Below are 15891 nucleotides of genomic sequence, written 5' to 3'. Positions count from 1 at the left end.
ACCGCTGTCTGGCCCAGGGGCGAGGTCAGAGTTCACGCACCGGAGCGGGGGGTGAGGGGTCGTGGGGCGCCGCGACAGAAAGCAGATCACAACACACCTAATGATCACACAATGCTAGGGGCCTCGCTGGAACGCAAAAATAACTTTCGCCTCTCACACACCCCAAAAAAACTCAACATTCATCGAAAACTCACATGCACCCAAAACCTTTCACGCGTTCCAAAAAAAAATCACACTTGCCCCAAAAAAGAAACTGGCACGCACAATAAAAACATCTCACATGCAGCCAGTAACCTTTCACGCTCACCAAACAACTTCAACCATTAATCCAAAAATGCAAACACGAAAAACAAAACAAAAAATTCTGATTATAGCTAACTTTCACTCACAATTTTTGACTCTCACTTGGACAAAAAAAGGTCTCATGCAACTTTTTTCCTTAGGAACACAACAACAAACCAATTTAGTAAAATCAAACTTTTTGAAAATTGCAGTTTATTTTCCTTTCATGTGGCTTTTTCCTTTTGTGTAAATGAGTTCCCCGGCCCCCTTTGAAGTCTTTTTCTCCAGTCCAATTTTTTGTGCGCATGTGCGCGTTCCAAAAGATTGGATTGATGTGATGGCGCCATCTGGTGGAAAAAGTGGCTTCCTGCCGCATTTGCAGCAGACCCAGGTCAAAAACGCACTATGAGAAAATAATTGGAAAGAAATGTCCTCTTGACTTGCGCACTGTCACGCACGTGTGTACGTGCGCGCACCCCAGCAGTGCACGTCAGCCTTATGTAATGCGCATAGTTTCCGTGCGTGCGTGCGCGCGCGCCAGTCAGACTGCAGCGCTGCCGTCGGCAAACTTCACCTCGCCATTTGTTAGCTGTTAGCTGTTAGCAACACCCGCATACGCGTAAATAAACGTGTGTTCCGCGTACGTTTTGTCGCGCACGCGTTTGAGAGTAATACGTTCGTGATTCGAGCGGCTCAGTGTCTTAAAAGGCAGCTTAATCCTGCCTTTGGAGTACTTTACGGGCTTTTCCCTTTCGGCCGAGCTGATGGCAACAAGCTTCTCGTGACCTCACCGCCGCGCTCGCCCATTGGCCCGCGCCCACTGCCCGCTCGGCCAATCGCGCGGCGCTCCGGTGACGTATGGCCGCCCAGCCCCCGCGCCGATTGGCCCGGGAGGCGGAACTCGGGCGGCTCTGGTATTTTGAACGCCTCCGATTGGTCGGCAGAGCGCAAGAGAGGGACGGTGAACGAGAAAGTGTCAAGTCGGGAGTTAAGTGTTCTTTGTTGTCCTCAAATCAACCTGTGGATTATAACTTGGCGTTAGAAGAATCAGACCGTTACAAAAAAGGAATTTAACTCGTTTTGGTGGAACTATTTGGGCAGAGGATGGTATGTTTTAGCTGTAGCCTAAAGCTAAAACTGTCTGGTTGTTCGAGTGTTGCCATTCTGTTGCGTGTCGAGTCGTTTAAAAGCTTAAAAAACAGATTCGATTAAAAACAAACAAAAAAAATAGATGTGAATAAAAGACATAACGCCTTTACTTCCGCATAGTCACGCCCACAGGGGCACCCGATTGGCCAGCGCCGCCTCGGTCTCCCAACAGCTGTTTTGTGTTTTCCCACACCGCCATTGGCCCCGTTGCTCCGTCAATCAAGTTTACTTTCCGGCCTTCTCCCGCCCATATTTCAGCTTCTCGCGCTGCCATTGGCTACTGTACCCGTCCGCGCGCGGCCATTGGCCGAGCGAGCTGGTTGTCAAGGCTTCGATGTCTCCATTCACCATTTTGCGACTGTAGCGTAGAATGTACAGGGGCACTAGTGTTTTTTCCCCCCTCTCCTCATTTGAAGTTGCCTCGCCGGAGAAACATGAGCGGCGACTGAGCGGGAGCCGCGGACGACCGGAGTGGCCTGCGAGCTCGCCCTATTTTCACCCGCGGACTCGGCGAGGCTGTCGTCCACGTTGGCCGCGCGGTGAGTGGAAGCCGACTCAAAGCTTCTCCTGCAGCACCGCAGCGAGCCGCGAAGTGTGTATTCGCATTTTACTAGCTTGTCGTGTGCGTGGAAGGGGGAGGCGAGGCGAGGGGAGGGAGGGAGTGCGGGGCGACAGAAAAAGGGAGCGGTGCGTCTCGGTGTAGTGAGCCTGCCTCAAAGTTTTCCACTAGAATTCAATCCGACGTCATAACTGACAAACTGCCAGTTTCGCGTGCTGCGTCTCGTCATCACGACTGTCTGCAAGGGAGACTGGGGTGGGGGCTGTCGAGCGGCCTTGTCGTCCAAATGCCCCCCTCCCCTTAAAAAAAAAAAAAAAACAGAACCACACATTTACAATCGGGCCAGTGACGACGTGAGTGCGTGCAAAGTTGTGCAGGAGGCCTCAGCTGTCATTTCACACAGCTGTCGCTCTCCGGTGGGCGCGAGCACACACTCGCATGCCACTTGATGGCTTCTTGTTGTTTAGCTCTTCTTCTTTTGTTTGTGTGGAGAAGAAGAAGAAGCAAGACGCTGGCGCTCTTCCTTGCGGCCTTGGGCGCGTGCGTGCAGCACGCCTGGGCCTACTCGGCCTTTGCAGGCAGGCAGGCAGGCAGCTTTTGTAAGGCACAAACATTCACGCAGTCGCTCACGGCTTTTGTTTTGGCAAATAAGGGCTCCTTCTTCACAAGGTTGGCGAACTTAACGAGTCAATATCGCTATAATCACAATCACTCGCTCGTCATGAAAACGGAGCAGAAAAATGAAACCCAGGTCTTCTTAGAAGCGGCAAAACATTTACTACTTCAAGTCTCGTACACTGTTTTTTTTCAAGAGATGTTATGTGATTTTAACATGTTCCCAAAACCGCTCTGCTGACTACAACGCGTGTCATAAGAGGTTAAAGCAGGGGCCGGCAACCTCAAATACTCAAAAGAGCCATTTGGGCAGGAAAAAAAAACAAAAAACGGGAGCTACAAAACCCCTTTGACGTCTAAAGTGAGGAAAACACTGCATAGTTTGTTGCGTCTATGAAATCAATAAACTGCATGGAACAAAAACATTTTGAGCTCTGTAAAAAGGCGTTTTTCTTTAAGCTTACTTTCAAATAAAATAGTCAATGTTTTTCTTTTTGAGTTCCGCTCGTATTCATGAAACTAAAGCCAAGCAAAACTGCCGTCCGCTTCTGTTACCTCGTCTGCGGCGCGTCCCGTCCCGTCAGCTGTCAACTTGAATTCAAACTCGATTTTCACACACGATTCTCAGCGGTCATCTGAGGCTATGCGAGCGAGCTTTGTATTTAATGGGCAGTATTTCATTTAGCACGTAGTATTAAATGTTTATCTCCAGTTTACCTGCTGGGGTGGAATAGCCCAATGAATCTTTGCGCCACGTCGGCGGTGGCGACAACAACAAAAAACTAAATACAAACGTTTTATTGTAATGTTACAAATCCACCATAATCTAGAATGACATCTGAAAAATGAAACAACTAAAATTAAAACAAAAACATGAAATACTCAATATATTTTTTCAAAGTCACAGAGAGCCACAGCAGAAGGATGAAAGCACCACATGTGGCTCTGGACCCACAGGTTGCAGACCCCTGTCTTAAATGCGACAAAATAAGAATCCCAAAAATGTACAGTTTGGCAGAGAGTCAACAATTTCTTCAAGCTTTTTAATTGCCACCAACTAAACACAAAACAAAGAAAATGATGCATTTAAAACGACCACGTAGCTTAGTCCGCTTAGCTTAATGCTAAACAATGCTAAACGCTAACTGGTAGCAGTGGGGCTCCCTCCTTTGAACCCTTCAAGAAACATATTTGAACACAAACGGTGAAAACAATTACCGCATCTTATTGAGCAACTGTGATCGTCTCCTTCATGGACCGTAAATCTGTGTGTCTGTATTATACTGCCCCCAGGTGGCTAAGGTGTGCGCACTAGAAGGAGGGGCACAATGTCCATTGAATTGAGGGGGGGGCGGGGCAAAACTGTTCAAATCTTGAAATTGTATTTAATTATGACATGAGTACTGTTTGTTTTTCTAAAGTACGATATGAGAAAACAAACGCATTCCAAAGATGCTTGTCATTTTTTGGCAGAGGCTGGAGCGGATTCACGACATTTCGATGCAATTCAGATCTCAAGGCAGCGCCCGTGTGTGAGCAGTCGGACGCCGTCGTCGTCGTCGTCGTCGTCGTCGGTCGTCGCTTGATGTGAAAACCTTCGGAGCAATTTCGCGCGGCGTATGTCGACATGTTTCCACAACACGCATACGAGCGACTGTGTTTGTGGTGGGGAATTGTGGCATGAGCTAAATGGCGAGAGAAAAATGTGCATTCTCTTCAAACGATTGAAGCGTAACTACAAACAGCTGTAATGAACTGAACAGCTAGTTTTCGACTTTGCAAGATTTGAGATAGCGATTTATAGTTAAGGTTGAATTCATATGAAATTTAAGCATTCTCATCTAAAATGTACGGATTATGCATGTTTCACGTTCGTTTCTATGACTACAATGTAAACTTGGTGGGCTTTGCTTCTCAAACTTGCATTTATCGCAGTGCGCGTGCTATCTTGAATCCATTTTTTAATTGTTTGACACACATAAAAACCAAATCCAATCAAAGAGTCAGTAGCTACTCGTGCGCAGGTAATATTGCGGCGCTTGCGGCCCCGCTGCAATAATCCTGCTACTCCCGCGCGCAGAACTCGACTTTTGTGCAGAACAAACAGCGTCCGCACATCCCATAATATGCACACAGATATACAAAACGGATGGATGGATTCTGTTTGGTTTCTCAGCTATTTCCCCTTCGGGAAATAATCGAAATTAAGATTTTGAGGGTCAAAGTGTCGCCGTCTTCGAAGCTTTACGGAACATTTGAAGCTTCTTACCGCAGGGGTGGGATGAGAAAGTATGGCCCCGGGGCCACGTAACGGCCCGCCCCCTTCTTTCATCCGGCCCACCGAGCGTTTAGTGATTATATCGTTAACCTAATATCGTAATTGCCTCAGTCATTTTGGAACGTTTTTGGGGGAAAAAAATCAACAAATTCACCAAACAAAAATTGTGTCAATTCAACATTTGCGGATGACCAAGAATAGATCCGTTTTTAAAAAGCACATTTTCTCTCAATATTGTGACAGTACGTTAAAAATGGCTCGGGCAATTATGCTATTAGACTAATGATATGTTGGATTTAGCTGTTTCCCCAAAAATTGCATAGTTAAAATGGATTTTATTTTATGTTTGTAATCATGTATCGTCAAATCATTGATTAATTGTTATATTTTAATTAATACTATTTTACATTTAATGTATTGTCTTTTATTTCATCAAATAATTATAATTGAATTAAATATCTAAAAAAAAAATATTTTATTTTATTATTAAATTAAACTATTCTACATATACTAAATCCAAATGTGAGTATTTTTTTGTATATTAAAATTTTCAACTGAAATAATTGTAAAAAGTATGTAAATTCTGTCAAATGGTTTATTTTAATAATCCAATATGAATTTTTACATATTATTATTGTCTAACTGGCTAATATGTTGTAACTAACCCAAATCTACAGTTAATTCATTTTAATGTATTTTTCGAAGTAACTGGTTAATTCTTATTTATTTAATAAAAATATAAATGATAAAATAAGTTATGTTATAATTCAAAGAAACTCCATATTTCACATCTACTTTTTTATATATTTGCAAGACTAGAACAACAATTAAATAATGAACAAATGTCGGTGCAAATTATGTTAGAACAGTTAAAAAAGTAAAATATTCACTTTTAACGATTGTTATTATATAATTAATTGGTTGAGTCGTTCTATTGTTAGGTCTATTATTTTGTTATTCAAATGAACAATTTGACATACTGTATTTTCCAAATAAACTTTGACATATTTCCCACCCACATTTGAGCCATGAACTTGTTTGATAATTTTCTTGACCTCATCTCAAGACGACTTGACCCATCGCACAAAAATGTTTCGTATTCTGAGAATCCCTCCAGAAGAAGTTCAATTTACACTACACGCAGTATATGTTTTCATGCTGCACACCGCACACGTAGAGCAAAATGAGGCCCTTGAGCACAAAAGTTTGCACACCCCTGTCACGCAAGTGTAAAAATAAGCGAATGACTTGAACGCGCAGTCCGTACCCACGTAACCGCGGCGTTGTGCGACGTGAACGTTCCGCCTCACCGTGATGACAAATCGTTTTAATGTCATTTTCTTGTCTGCGAGGGTAAGAGGCTTTCGGGCTCCCTTGTGAACACGTGTCTTTTACTGTCATTCAAATAATAGTACACGTTTGTTTCCACTTGCACTAAAACAACAGCACCAAAGTAGTAAAAAAACAAACTAGTAGTAGAAGGGGTAAAAGACAACACCGCAGGATCGATAAATACGAGCAGCGTTTTACAAGATTGTGACCAGCATCAACGTTAGCCGTTCACTTGGAACGAAAGGTTAATAATGACCATGTCGTAAACTGGGTATGTGTCTTACCGGGTGCAAATAGCGACACGCGTTTGAAATCATGACATCAGTGAAAAATGAAAGTGATTACAATGGATAGCAAAGGTCTACACACCCCTCTTCAAATGCACGCTTTTGGTGTTTAAAAAAATGAGACCATGATCAATCATATCAAAACTTTTTTCCACAATGAAGGTGACCCGTAACCTGCGCAGTTCAATTGAAAAAATGTTTTTGAGGGAGAAGGGAAAACACTGACATAATGTGGTTGCACAAGTGTGCACACCCTCTTGTAACTGGGAGGTGGCTGTGTTCAGAATCAACCAATCACATTAAAACTCTTGTTAAATGGGAGTCAGCACACACTTTGCACCATTTCAAGTGCCTCTGATTAACCACATATACAGATCAGATGTTCTAGCAGGCTTTTGCTGACATTTTCTTTCTTTCTGACTGCTATTCGGAACTGTTTATAATTCCCTCCACCTTGACTAGTGCCCCAGTTCCAGCTAAAGAAAAACCAGTCCCTGTTCATGATGCTGACACCAGCATGCTTTACTAGCGGTGGTGTTGTTCTGGTGAAGTGCAGGTTTGTGTTTGCACCAAACGTGCCTTTGGCAATTGTGGCCCAAAACCTCAACCTTGCTTTCGTCAGACCTTGACACACCTTCCCACATGTGTTTGGAAAATTTTGTTATGGAACTGGGGGCTTAGACAAGTAACTGTAACTAAGTAACCGTGACACTCTTGTAATAGTTCTAAGCAATAGTTAAAGTTGCGACACTTTCACAAATTCATACACATTCATTCATATCTCACAAATAACAGCATCTATATTACTGTCTGCTATCGTGTGAATGCAAAATGGCTGCCTCGTCCTGGCACTTCAGCTCACAGATCCCTCTGGTGTAGTGCAACAACTTAATGAGGCGCTTTCCAGCGCCATTAACGGTAAAGACGGCTTGAAATTAAACGTGGAAACAAAAAAAAAAACATCTACAAAACATTTTTATAGATTTTTAACAAGCAAAACGGCACCCACGTTATTGTACTTTCTCAAACCGGAGCGTGATAATGTAAGGACATCAAATTGAATGGCTTGTGCATCATGATTTCATGCTGAATGCACATTGACATTGCGCTCCTTCTGGTGCGCCAAGAACACTTTCACAACTAAGTGACTCGCTTCTTGCAGAGGATTAAGAATCTGTGCCTGTGAGTATTGCTACAGGCCGAATATTTGCGGTTCACCTATTGGCGGGGGAAGCCATCACCCAGTTATTTGGGGGACACCCCCCCGCTGTTGGTGGGGTTTTTTTCCCGGACCGCCGCTTAGTTGCTTTATTTATTTATTTACGGTATATATTTTGTGCCCTCTTGGCCCAGGACTCTGCAGAAGAAGAGCTCGTGTATCTCAATGGGACGATTCCTGGACAAAATAAAGGATCAATAAATCCCCCAAATAAATAAATAGCAAACAATCAATTTCAACAACAGGGTACCTGAAATTCACAAATGCAATGTGATTTAAATTGTTGATAACTACATACAACATATCAGATGGACTGATTGTCTCATCGATTACTGTCGTAATCGCAATTTTTTTCAGTTGCAAAGAGACTTTGTGGGCCGCGCGTCCTCCAGAAGCGCGGCGACTTTCGCACGGACGAGCGCGAGTTGCGTCAGGTTTTTGACGCCGGCGTGTTATCGTCGGCCTCATGACTGCGCCACCAGCTGTTGCTCCGCCCTCCCTGCGAGCGACAAACAGCACTCGCACGCACGCACTGGCGCGCACAATCCCTCCCTCCGCCTCTGCCGCCAGGCTCATCGCGCGCTCGATTTTACACAGCGGTACCTTAAATTGCGAGTTTAGGAGTCCGTGCTGACGTCGACCGATGAGCGGTCCATGGTTTGGCGAAATGCGCCTTCCCGTTATTTTGATTGAGCGTGAAATCACAATTTTGCACGTTTATTCATTGATTTCAACACTTAAAATATAACTTAAAAGAACACCCACAAACTAAATTAGGAACAAGTACAATAATGACATATTAAAATAATAAAAATGTTAAAAAATAAAAACAAGTACCTGTTTTTCCTGCTGTGTGCACCTTGGCCTCTTAGGGGCAGTGTGGTGCAGTGCATGCATGAATATACACACATTAAGATAAAAAGTAGAAGAAGAACTTTGCAATTGATCAATTCATTTCACTCGTTTGTCACAGATTAGGAATAATATATGCCCGTGAGTATTGTTAGATTAGCTGTCTGTTTGTGTTACTCCAGCGTTTGTGTGCGACTATTGGCTACTTGAAGGTAAATCCCGCTAGTGGTCTACTGCTCATTTTCGCAAGCCAGTCAATACGGTTTTCCATCGAGTGATAGCATTAAGCTGCCGATGTTTCTAAAACGAAGTGCGTCTTGTATTTAAGGTTTGTATTTAAATATGTAATGTGTGTAATTATTTTGGTCGTGCGTTTAATTTGACCGTAAACTCCAACTGGGGAGTCAATAAACGGCTTCAAGTACGCTCAGGGCAGAAGAAAATCTGTCACACGGTGCGTTCAGGGTGCTTTCACAATGCAGGAACTCGCATACGTACACTGTGCCATTCGGCGCACTCGTTGTTTTTCTTTGATAATAAGGTTTTTATAATTGTGAGAAATCCAAAGTTACTCAGTTTGCCATTGACTGGCGACCTTCGATTGTTTCGTGGGAATCGCTTCTCGTATTTGATCTCATTCTCGATGGTCCCCGTCATGCTCTTGATGTGGACGCTGTCCTTTCCTCATTCGGCCCCCCAAAACAAATCGGTCTATGATGGCTTTGCTATAACAAGAAGACGCAATGATGTCACTCTCTTCCATTCTGTGACTCGATGGTTTCTGCACTTTTAGCGTTATCTCGTGTTTCCGCTCGGACTGACCGCTGTCAGACTATTAGCGCTACGCGTGGGCGGGATGCTTCATTATCGGGTTATTTCGGGTTTTTGTCTGTGTGTTTTTTTTTAAGCCGGCACACAGTTTAACTCTCGCAAAGTGAGATGACGAGGACCCGCCACGCAAATCGTCTGCACAGCAAACAAACCGGTTAAATGGCAAAAACAACCCTTACGGTCAACATGTCATTCAAATCCATCTGTTGAGCAGAAGTGTGAGCGAGTGCGGCGTTTAGGACGACGATGACGGCTCCCCTCCCCAATGCGAGTGAAGTGAACGAGCGAGGAGTCCAAAATCAGTTGGAGATGCCGTCACGTGTGAGCAAGTCCTCGGTTAGAATTGTTTTTCTTTTTCTGTAAAACATGTCAAACTATTGGCTTTAAGACGCACATATTTACACCTATCCATATATGTTTGTGCTCTTTCTGTAATGGCCGACTTGACAGCGAACAGCAGAGTGACGGAACATTCCAGGAGAGGTCCAACAATGTAGGAAGCTAATGTTGAAGGCAATGTTAACATTAACCCCAATGAAGGAAGCTAACGTAGGTCTTCATTAGCACTATTGTTAGAGGTAACGTTAAAGCTATCGTAAGAAGTAACGTTTGATGCCGCCTTCTCAAGCTAATGCTGGATGCCACGTTGGAAGTTAACTTTGGAGGCTAACATTGGTGCCAACGACAGAAGCTAACGTTGACCTTCATAAGCTCTAACTTAAGTGGTAATGGTGGAAGTTAACTACAGGAGCTGACCTTGAATGCGAACTTTGGAAGCTCACTTTAGATGTAACGTTGGAAGCTAACTTTGGAATCGAATGCTGGATGCTAAAGTTGGCGGCAAAGTTGGAAGCTAAGGTTGGATGCTAACTTTGTAGGCTAGGATTGGTGCTAAAATCAGAAGCTAGCGTTGGTAGTGTTAGTTATTGTTGAAAGCCAACTTCTGAAGCTAACATTGAAGCCTAAAGTTAGAAGCTAATTTTAAGCTAAAGTTGGCGGCAATATGGGAAGCAAATATTGGAGCTAACCTCTGAAGCTAACATTGTTGCTAATGTTGTTTTTTCGACTGTCGAATGTTTAAGGTAACTTCACAAGATAATGCAGAGAAAGGTCCGGATTGTTATTGGCAGTGGTGGAATTAAAAAAAAATAAATAAAATAAAATAAAAAAAGGAGTACATACATATGTCTGAGTCTGTCTGAAATAGTATATAATAGCTATAATTTACGATTATAATTCACGCCAGTGAAATCAAATAATCTCTAAGCCATTTATTTTAAATTCATCAGTTGAAATAAAAATAAAGTGTTTTGAAATTATAGTTTGGCGTATATTTAAGCTTTAAACAGTTAATAGAGGCAATATAAAGAGGCCACACAGTTCATTCAACGTCAGTTCATGTTTTTTTTTTTTTTTTTTTTTTTTTTTTTGAGCGGAAGCGCAAGTGAGAGCGAGCACAGCGATTAGGAGGATTATGACTGGTCCCTTCCGAACGCGGGTGACGAGTCCAAATCAACCGGAGATGCGATCACGTGTGAGCGAGGCCGAGAGAAGGAGGACTAAGGTAAAAAAGGGAAGTTAGCTAATGCTCTTCCACAGGAAATGGAGTGAGTTGGGTCGGATTGACTCTGCTGTGAAATACAGTAAACAGAGAAAGGTCGCCACAGAAGAGAAGGAAGGCGAGAGGACGAGGGTGGGCGGAGGGTGTTCGAGACCGAGCGAAAGGGAGGGTTTGAGCACGCGAGCGCGCAAGGAATTCCCCCGCCTCTACTTCCCCGGGTAAAATGCAGAGTCTGTGAAAGAGAGCGAGAGCGAGTAGAAAGACTTGTCCGGGCAAACTGCAAAGTGCTCGTCCATGTTTGGCTTCAGCCACTGCTGCTGCTTCAATGTGTTTAGCCCGCTAGCTGCGCTGTCTTGTGAGTACAGCGCCTTACGTAACACTCTGGTGTGTTAGCAAAGTGTCAATGAGTCACATTCATTACTACGCCAATTCATCAATAGTCGCTTAAACATGACACAGCAATGAAAAAAAGACATCTCTCATGTTTCTTCCGAGTTTTGGTGGGAGGAAGGCCTGGGGGTCAGGAACGATTTGATCCAAATCCTATTTCCAAACGCTGTTTGTTTGTCTGCGAGGAAGAAGCTCCGAATCGCGCATCTACGACCGTTACGTGTACCTCAAATGAAAATGTCCCGATCTTTATTGAGCTCAGGCGCATATTTTTACATGAGAACAAATCTCACGGCACAGCGCCAAACAACATTGTCACAAAGAGCACCCGTACTGCAATAATGAGCGTCTCGTCTCCGTTTACCCACAAATGTAACTTACGCATACGCAGTGTGTATGCACAACACAAAGCTATTATTCGGCTGTAGGAATGGCAACAGGTTAATTGTACCTTCTGCCATCGAGTGGAACAGCATTTTATTGTTCTGCCTGTCACTGTACGTCATTGGTATAGATCAATTGATGTTTCCAGACCAATCATACTCTCATGAATGGATGGCGAAAACTCTTCCAACATCTCTGTAGAAAGTCTTTCCAAGTCTCCCCTAACAGCAACTGCAACCAGCATTACTTCGCTTACGAACATTTGCGGACCCTTGTTGTGTTGTTAGGGATAATTGTACAAATTGTGATAGGCTTTTTATTCCTGTCTTTCAGCATCTCTGGAATAAAACGGTGGCAAGTGAAGAAGTCGCCCGGTCAAGAAGACATGAAAGCGGGGGCCCTGACAGACATAACTCGAGAGTAAAGAAGGAGGCGGGGGGAACGGAGGAGAAGCAAGCGGGACAAAACAACAAGGAGACGCCTCTTGTCCGGAGGAAAAGGCTCGCTTCATGACAAGATGAAGCCAATCAAAAAGCAGGGCCGCCGTCCCCCCCCCTCCACCCGGGCCAAAGGGGGAAAGCGGCGCGCTGCCGGCGAGGCCCCGGAAGGAGGCGAGAAACGAGACACGGATGAAAACCGAGACGGAACCCCTCAAGTCCAAGATCACCTCTCTTTCTCATCTCAATCGGAGTCCTGCGACCCAGTCGGAGCCCGAGACTCTTCCGACGGAGAGTCGCTTTTCATCGACTCTGGGAAATTGCTAGCGTCGTCAGACGATCCATCCGGACATTCGGCATTGAGTGCCGGGAGCCACAGTGACAGCAATGCGAGCAGCTGCAGTAACAGCAGCACACCAAGCGCCAACAGCAGCCCCAACCCCACGTCCAGTCGCAAAACCGCCACCTTTAAGGCTCGCGTTCCCAAGAAGAAGTACACATCCGAACACTGCTCCATTACTACCGGCGGTAACCATAACAAGTTTGCCTCCAGTACACCCCCTCCTCTTCTTGTGATCGGCGGGGCCCTGAACCAGCTGTCATCGTGTTCAGGTACTCCCATAAATGTTTCACACCCTGATGGTCAAAGTCGGAGCATTATGGCTAACAGCAGAGAGCCACGTCCGGATGGTTCCCCCGGACCGCCTATCCTGTCACTGCGAGGGGAAACGGAAAGGCCAGGAGGGGCGGAGGCGGTCCGGGATCCTGAGCGAGTGTCGCCAAGCCCCCTGCCCCGATGCTCCTCCACAGACACGGCCAGCGAGCACTCGGCAGACCTGGAGGTGGTCGCAGATGTTTCCTCACGCCCGCCCTGCAGTCTCCCCGACACACTCTCTGACGCCCTAGCCAAAGGACTCAAAAATCAGCGAGTCCTGGCCCGTCAGGCCCAGAGGCGAAGCGATGAAGATGGTGGAACTGAAAGGAGGAATGACGGGAAGAGTTCTGACTTGGTTTTCTGTGCCGGTGTGGTCCGTAGAGTCAACGGCGAATATGGAAGCCTGGAAGTGCAACTGAATGGGGAGAAGACACTCTGCCGTTATCCTTATCGACACATCAGCCCCCAAGGGGTTGTAGACATCGTCCTTGATGCCCCACCACCTGGTGTCCACCCCATTCCACTCGGCGCCCGCGTCTGTGTGCCCTTCAGCAACGAGGAAGGCAGCGAGGCCCAGTGGTACCGGGAAGGCTTGGTGACTCAGGTGGATACTCACCCAGCGGTGGCTAATCGCTACCGTGTTCTATTGTCTGATGAGAGAGCTTCATCTCTGAATGAAGATGTAGATGACCGGGTTGCAGCCAGCGCCCCCCAGGCTGTTTGGGTGTCCAGACAAACACTCCGGCTCCTGGTGCCACCCTGGGACCTGGACTTACCCTCAAGAGAGGTAGAGGAGGACGGTCGAGAAAATGAAATGGAGCAGGAAGACAGGGATGAAATGGACGTGGAGCAAGAGGTGTGCCGTCTCAGCCGCGGAATGACACCGGGTGTCGGGTCTGTGTTAGGGAGGGTGTACCCTTGCATGATCCCTGTCTCCTCGACACCGGGACACAATATTAACACTCCAGTCACGCCGGCCTCAGTCCTCAGCCTGGCTCCTGGCCCGGAGTGGGACATTGAAAAAGACCTCGGAAGAGAGCGGGATCTCCAGAGAAAACAGGAAAGAGACAGGGAGAATATTGCAAAGCAACAGCAACAACACCATTCGTACATGCCACTCAACCCTGAGGACGACATGGAGGTGTCCCACTTCAACATGGTCCCCATGGGAGCGCTAAGACTGGGACCGAAACCCATGGCAGTTCCTCAACACCGCCACATAGTCTCTAAGCCCCCGCCCGGCTACCTCAATCCTCATATGTCTGTGGTGCAGGGCCTTGGAATTCCTTCTGGTCACCTTGCCCTAAACCCTCACCCGCCTCCCTCCCCGGTACTGCTCGGTCTGGACCCGGCCGTCGCAGCCGCGGCAGCTAGTACTGCTGTCATTTCCACTGCCCAGCTCCCGCCCCTGCCGCCTATCTCCTCCAGCATGTCCTCCCCCAGAGTGGAGAAAGCATCAGGAGGTAGCTCCTCTGGTGGAGGTGGTGCTTCTGGATCAGGTTCCACTTCCTCCTCATCTTCACGTTCGCGCACCCCACTGACAGCTGCCCAGCAGAAGTACAAAAAGGGAGACGTGGTGTGCACGCCAACGGGCATCCGCAAGAAGTTCAACGGGAAGCAGTGGAGGAGGCTTTGCTCTCGCGAGGGATGCTCCAAAGAGTCTCAGCGCCGAGGATACTGCTCCAGACACCTCTCCATGAGGACCAAGGAAATGGAAGCCAGCGGGGGCATCCGGGAGCGAGGAGGGGCCAGCAGCACGGGAACCTTGACGCCGTCTGACCTGCGACATAGCGGAGGGCGAACCAGCTCCGAGTTTGACTGGGATGAGACTTCCCGAGAAAGCAGTGAGGCCAGCAGCCGTGGAGGAGACTCCCGGCCTCGCCTGGTCCTGCCCTCCCTTCTTCCCCAGGATCTTTCTCGCTTTGACTTTGACGAGTGTGAAGCGGCGACCATGCTGGTCTCCTTGGGGGGTTCCCGTTCTGGCACGCCCTCGTACTCGCCAATTTCCAACCAGTCGCCCTTCTCCCCTACCCCGTCGCCCTCCCCCTCGCCGCTCTTCGGTTTCCGCCCGGCAAACTTCAGCCCCATCACCGCCCCCTCTTCGCGGCATCATCGCCAGCTGAGCGGCACCAAACTGGGCACTCTGGGCGCAGAACGAGAACGCCACCTCTCAGGCATTGTGCCCACTTTTCAGACCAACCTCACTTTTACGGTGCCCATGAGTCCGAGCAAGAGAAAGCTGGACAGCCACCCTCCTCCTCCGCTGCCAGCAGTCCACGACTATCAGAGCAAACCGGAGCAACAGCAAATGGTGACTGTGGGGGGAGGTCTTGTCGGTGATCTGCATCTTGGCCCCGCTGCCTTCAGAGTCCTTTCCCCGCAGAGTCAACCGACAACCCCTTCCTCGCTGACTTTCCCACGGCCACGTAGCGCCACCAGCCGTCCCCCGTCCTCTGCCGCCTCCACACCCCCGCCAATGCTGGTCTCGCCCACGCCCCCCTCCCCGCTGCCTCAGGAACCTTCTCCGCGCCGCATCGTGCCCCTGCGGGATTCTCCGGTTATCGTCCGCAACCCCGACGTCCCCCTGGCCAAGTTCTCGGAGGGGCCCCTAGCAAGGCGGGAGAGGAGCCGATCCAGGGAGCTCAGTCAGGCCCAACACGCGGTCCCGCCAGGCCTGCAGGCGCCCGTTCCTATCAATGGAGCCACTACCAACGGCGCCGTTCTCCTGCGCAACCCTGCATCTGCGCTAGTCCTGGTCACGTCTAGCTCGGTAAGGAAAACTCTATATCATGTCTTTGTTGTGATGACTCTGTGGCTTGCTTTTGTGTTTCCATTGTTTAAAGATATCAAAATATGTGCCCTGACATCGACTGGCCAGCAGTCTGTCGTTTGTCTATAAGTGCCCTGACTTTGCCGAAGCGCCTCTCATTCAAAGTCCGCTGGAAAAGGCTCCAGCTCTTCCACCGCTCGGCTGAGGACAAGCAGTATAGGGAATGAACGGGTGGACTGTTCCAAACCTTTAGTGCCAAACGGAACTGTCCCATTTGGTACTGTGGAAAC

The 15891-nt window shown here is 47.3% G+C and overlaps 1 protein-coding gene across 4 annotated transcripts in view; it reads left to right on the top strand.

Moving 5' to 3' along the window:
• Positions 1–849: 849 nt before the first annotated feature.
• The window catches only part of cica (capicua transcriptional repressor a), a 38929-nt gene continuing 23887 nt past the window's right edge, over positions 850–15891 (top strand). For 3 of the 4 annotated variants that reach the window (XR_009767228.1, XM_061664109.1, XM_061664111.1), the window contains exons 1-2: positions 850–1970; positions 12073–15601. Coding sequence is in view for 3 of the 4 variants with exons in the window: in XM_061664109.1 (XP_061520093.1) it covers positions 12257–15601 (3345 nt within the window). In the remaining variant the exon portion in view is untranslated. Of the gene's footprint in view, positions 1971–10853; positions 10969–12072; positions 15602–15891 lie in introns of those variants that run through there. The other variant, XM_061664110.1, reaches the window with a different exon arrangement.

This window comes from Phycodurus eques, chromosome 20 (assembly GCF_024500275.1).
Source record: "Phycodurus eques isolate BA_2022a chromosome 20, UOR_Pequ_1.1, whole genome shotgun sequence".
Classification (NCBI taxonomy): Eukaryota; Metazoa; Chordata; class Actinopteri; order Syngnathiformes; family Syngnathidae; genus Phycodurus; species Phycodurus eques.
The sequence above is the reverse complement of the archived record's forward strand: the minus strand, read 5'-3'. Positions and strand labels throughout refer to the sequence as shown.